This window comes from Phalaenopsis equestris, unplaced genomic scaffold, assembly GCF_001263595.1.
Source record: "Phalaenopsis equestris unplaced genomic scaffold, ASM126359v1 Scaffold000002, whole genome shotgun sequence".
NCBI classification, from domain to species: domain Eukaryota; kingdom Viridiplantae; phylum Streptophyta; class Magnoliopsida; order Asparagales; family Orchidaceae; genus Phalaenopsis; species Phalaenopsis equestris.
The window spans coordinates 22,282,337-22,288,443 of NW_018164444.1; the positions used below are offsets into that span (position 1 = coordinate 22,282,337).

General features: G+C 32.2%; 1 protein-coding gene across 1 annotated transcript; it reads right to left on the reverse strand.

The window, feature by feature from the left end:
- Positions 1-393: 393 nt before the first annotated feature.
- Positions 394-3,153, reverse strand: LOC110039410 (mitochondrial fission 1 protein A; the record flags this gene model as incomplete). The annotated part of the gene is given in 3 exon segments (XM_020744455.1): positions 394-515; positions 651-780; positions 2,988-3,153. Coding segments are annotated over 3 exon segments (345 nt in total), but the record flags the coding sequence as incomplete, so codon positions are not given.
- Between the last annotated feature and the right edge of the window lie 2,954 nt (positions 3,154-6,107).

Consider the following 6,107-nt stretch of genomic DNA (forward strand, 5'->3'; position numbering starts at 1 on the left):
AAATGACTGCAATCCAAAAATAATCCATATTTTAATACAGCTAAACATGGCCTTGTTTTAAATTTTAAATGATATAAAATGATACAAAATAATAAATGAATACAACATTTAAAAAAATCTATGTCAATACAACATTTTTGATATGCTTCAGCAAAACAAAAATTAAAAAAATAAAAGACTCGAACAAAATTATAGGCTCAACTACATGGTATGTGGCTTGAGCAATGCAAATTAATGTAATAGTATGTTTTGCTAGCATAATGGTTCCAGAGCATCATGAAACAATTTAAAATGCAGAGAGCATGTTGCTATTCTGAGCACCTTCATTCGACCTTGATGCAGTAAACAAGGCAACATTTTTCTAAATAAGAACATAACGTTGCAAGGGCATACCTCCAAACAGCGTTCCAAAAGCTGCCTACTTCTAGCATAATCTCCATTCCTATAATGTCCAACGGCTAAGAGATACAACTTCTCTCTCGTTTGTAGTGGGCTGTTAGAACTATCCAAAGAAGCTGTGATATAGCAATAATGTTAACCATAATGGGTAGTCCGACGATAATTGCAATAACCCAAAAAACCACGTATAGAGAGTAAGTGAAGAGTTAGCCATAAATATATAGATGGAAAATTAGTAATTGTTATATGACCTTCAAGCATGGCTATCCCGCGATTTACATCTTCAGGTTGCCTAGAATGAACAAGAGCCCAAGACAATCTCACAAGGCTTTCATTCTTATGCTCAGCATTTCTTGCATTAGCAACCTCGTCTTCACAACCCTGAAAAAAACAGCCCAAATGAACCTAAATAGCTTTGTGAATGACATCAGTTGGAAAGCCTTCAAAAATGATTATGCTGCCAGTCTCTCAAGAAAATTTTAGATATTTGAAATATGATGCTCAATTCTAATCCTTATTGTTTTTCTATTACTTCAAATATCCATCAAAATAGAAAATCAATTTTAGTAACTGCTGTTTGAACCAAAGCCTTGTACATTCTCTCTATGGCAAGACAATTATGATTCCACAATTACTGAGTTCATGCAGCATGCAGATCAAATCAAAAATAAAAAGACAATAACAAAACTGCAAAAGTTATCTATAGCTTTACCATTAAGCCTTTGACATTACTGCATATCATTAAGAAGGAAGTCTGAGAAATAGAAACAGAACTACAGAAATATATGGCTTATATAGACATGCATTGAAAACACTAGAAACATAAAAAAGATAACAATGTTCATAGGTATATGCATTCAATGTACATGACTGATCAAAGCGCTCTAATGAAACAGAGGGGCCAACAGAGCTTACATATATTAAAGTTATTCAAAGGAACTAAACAATTTTTGTGCAGAGAAGTCAAATGGAAAAATTAGGACACCTAAAAGTTCAAGCATACCCAAATTCTCCATGGTAAGGTTCTTAAAAGACACAAAATATTAAAATATAGAACTCAAAAAAAGAACTTTTCGTTTTAGAGTTCATATTACAAACATTTAAATTGACATAAAGGAATTGTATCAAAAAAGGAAATATCTAAGCACGTCATGCGTCAAAACACAACAGGATCTCCATAGCACTGATTTGAAATAAAAAATCAAATAGCAAGCTTAATAAAGCATCTCATATCATATCATTAAAAAGTAATCTCCAATAAAATATGAAATTTCCAATAACATTTTACCCATTTAATAATGATGACGCCTCAATAACATTTAATCAAACAACCCCTACTAGCGATTTTATATGTAACTTCCAAATTTCAAAAATAGTAAATTCAAAGGGCAAATCTTAAAATATTTGAATGACAAAAGCATCACCACTCCATCTCCAAACAAAATGACCTCTTTTAATGAAATAATATACTGATTATTTGAATTAGATTAATTGAATTATTGAAGGTATGAATATATCTGTGATGCATGTTAAAAATCCACGCATGTAGAAGCACAACAAGACGGAAGCCAACTCGTATATTAGAGCTGCTGAACAAGCTCTAAGATTCTAATATATAGCACCAGTCACTTGTCAACTACAAGTATAATCCAAATTAAAACTGCTCCTTTGCAAAATGGAATATTCAGAGGCGTCTGTTTGGCACCAACTATTCAATAAACTTAGGTTAATCATGATAAATAATCTAACCGCTCAACCCATCAAGTTACATTGACGTCTCAATAAAATTCAACAAAGAAACCTCTAAAACTAAAATATTTTAAATGTAGCTTCTAAATTTTGCAAATAATAGTGTCAGAGGACAAATCTTAAAATATTTGAATGAAGCAAACATCAACACTCCACCTCCAACCACAATGACATCTACAACGATGTTATCTAGTAATTATTTTGTTTATTGAGGGTATAGTTGAATAAATTAATGGTGTGCATTAAAAATCCAAACATGCGGAAGCACAGCAAGTGGGAAGCTAGCTTACATATTAGAGCTGCTGAACATCCTGTAAAAATTCTAATATATATCACAAATCACCTGTTGACTATAAATGCAATCCAATTAAAAATGCTCATTTGCAAAACAAAAAATTCAGGGACTGTCAGTTTGGAAACAATTAATCGATTAGCTTAAGTTAATCGCGGCAAATAACTTAACCAGATAAAAACAACAAAAAATAAATTAAGATCCATAGAAATAAAGAAAAATTAAGGATGTCGAGAACGCCATGTGCATACAATATCAAAACGTTTTGCAACTAGATTTTTTTCAGCTAACAGCTATAAAGCAAAACATACAAAAAACTGTAAAATCCCATGGTAAAAAAACAAGTATCAACGAAAGAAAAACGCGATATAAATCAGAATGATGAGCTATGAAGCTACATACAGAAAACGGACTTGAAATTGAAAAAGGTCTGAAGTAGGACGCCCTAATCTACACGTTCACATTGGCAAACCCCGTAACCCAATCAAAGCTGCGTAGCAGAAGCAGGAAGCTCGGGTTTTGAGAGGGGAAGAGGGAAAATTCTTACAGCAATGATATCGCGATCGCACCAGGGGATGTTATCGCCACTGCCGAAGAAGGATCCGACAGAATCGAAAAAACTCCTGATATTGGAATTCATGTCTCGTTCTTCAGTCTCCTCTCTGCAAAGGAAGCGGTAGGCTTTTTTTTTTAGTTCCACGGTAATAGTGCAGCGGAGGCTTTTTGTATGCCACACATGACTAATTCTTGTGTATTTAAGTCTTTTTTCATATGACACTATTTCTAACTTTCAAAATGTAAAATACAAATTTTCAAGATAATATGTATATAAAAAATAAAATTTTTATATTATATATATATATATATATACATACATACATGTAATTATTTAGGAATATAATGGAATGTAGGTAAATTTTCCTTACTTTTCAAAGGGAGTTCAAATTTAAATAGAATGTCAGCTTTCTATTTTGTTGCATTTTAAGATTTTCATCAAAGTTGTATTTTTTTTCTTTTTTTTTATTCCAAAATCTTTTATAGGAAAAATCCCTTCTTTCAAATAGATCTCCTAAGATATAATAGTCTTAAAAATTGAGGTTTTGGTTTGTGTAAATTCCTCTTATCTTTACAATTTTTCGTGCAGAAGTAAGGTGATCTATGTGTAAGAATTAAAATTTAGATGTTAGATATGTAGATATAGAAAATTTGATTGGTATGTTTGCAAATATTTCTTATTTTATCAAAGGTTAGCTAAAATTTAATAGAATTTATTTTTTGGTCAACTTTCTATTTTGTTGCATTTAAAGATATTCATCAAAGTTTTTTTTTTCTTTATAAAATTTTTAATGGTAAGAAAAAGGCAGAACAAAGAAAGGAATTCTTCTTTCAAAAACTTTGACTTCTCCTCACTCTAAAATACTTCCTCGCATTCTCCAATCAAATGAGAATACAAGGAATTAGACTGTCAAACAATATCTGAATTTCATTCTATTGTTACACACTTTTTTTTTCGAAATGAACAAAACTAGCGCATACTATTGTTACTCTCTCAAGTATTAAATTATTTTTTTACAAATAGATAAGTTAAAATATATTAGTCATAAAAAAAATTACTGCTCAACTTTTTGAACAAAAAAATATTTATAATACCACTTATTTAAAAAAAAATCCTTACAACAATTATATAATTACAATTACAAAAAGGAGCCATCTACTTAAACCGACCTTTAATTGAATTTATGTGTGTGTGTGTGTGTGTGTGTGTTAAATCTCAAATTATCTTCCGGAACACGCTTTGAGAATTAGAGCTAAGAGGAAAGAGAGACAAAACTCTAAAGAATCATAATCCAAAAGTGTGAGGATTTAAAAGTTCCTTTATTAATGTCATGATCTCCTATTTATAGAGGTCTCAAAATACAATTACATAAGAGAAAAAAATTATTATTATAATTGTTCAGCTATTTGAGTTGATGTGTTTGTCGAGTAAAAATTACATTACAATGTAAATTAAATTTGGCATCGTTCGTTCGACTGACGTTTAGGGTCGACCAATTGTGTCAGTCAGTTTGTCGATGTTCAGGGTAGATTGGCAAGTTCCTCTAAGAGATCTAGTAATTTGATAGTACATGTTCACTTGTTTGTGCTCTCTTGTTCGGTGGATCTGTCCATCGGAAGCTTCCATCGGTTGATTCTGCCATAAAATTGATCAGCTCCTTGCTAGTACATTTTCAATTTTTAAGTCTGAGACTTCATTCACACGCCTCTATTCCCGGCTATTCAATCTCCTCGAGATTCATGCTGCATTTTTGTAGCATACATATTATTTTTTCAATTTTCCTGCTCCTTAGTGGCGGCGGCTACAATAACGAAAAGAAAATTATCAAGTAGTAAATGGCATATAAATTGTGAAAATTAATTTAATAATTAATCCTCCTCATTTTTCTTGCCCAACAAATCCTATAAATAGGGCTTGAGTCTTTTCGCCTTGCATTTCCTTATCTGCTCTTTAGATCTTTTGATCGACACCATGACCTACAATTTGAGAAATAAGGATATGGATGTACACCTTTTAGCTTTGGGAGGCTTTCAACTTTCTGTGTTTTCTACGATGGAGAAAAAGAAAAAAATTATAAGAAAACAGAAGTGAAAGACACCCAAACCTAAGCTGGTCGACCGAGTCACCTCTTCAGACAGCTATGTCTATTAAAGGTGGACCCCCGTCTGACTTCTAGCCTGAGTATTGACGAGATTTCTGATGAAAAGCCAATGAGCTGCTCTTCCCGCTGAGGGTGGTCAGGAGGGATTGAAAGAAAAATCAGTCATCCAACCGTCCCCGCTTCCCTTGAAAAATAAAGGTGGAGGTTCTCTGGCTCAAGGAGTGGAGGAATTTTCCATTACTCTTTCTAAGAGATACAGATTTTCGGGTATGTGAAAAACAAATATTTCCTTAAACAGTTTTTAGTAGTTTTTTTTACATTGTTCTTAATGTAGATGAATCGACTATCTCGAAGGTTAGTATTGATGGCGGGCCATTAACGATCGTTATTGATTTTGCTCCAATAGTTGTGGATAGATCGACTGCTACACCTTTAACATCGATCACTACGTCTAATGTACTGACCAACCAGGTTTTATCAAGATCGGTAGATCCCTTCAGCAATTCTCATCAGGTGGATTTTGACCGCGACTTTATATATGCTTAAAAATATAAGATAAATATGGACGTAATAAATATTCAATAATTGTAAAGTCACACTTATCAACGTAAGTATATTTATCGCTCAAGTAATATAGGGCTCTAATGGAGTCATAGATATCGATCCCACAGGGAGTAAGTTTAGAACTACGAACTAAGATTTTAGAAAAAGTAATACTTCAATCACAACAACGAAGTTCAATTTGCTTATCTGTCACTAATAGGCAATTGCAATAAATATGTAATTTTAATAACTATTAAATAATGAATAATACTAATGAAGGTTTAAATTTGATATTCAATATATAAGAAAATATCATTCTCCATGTCAAGAAATTATAGTGAATTAGTTCAAATTATATTGTGCCAAATAGGAGCATACTTATTTTTAACCCTTTGGTCCAGGCATAAAAAACATTGACTAATTCTACGCTTGTTTACTGAATTTGCGGCTAGGCTGGGAGGATACCG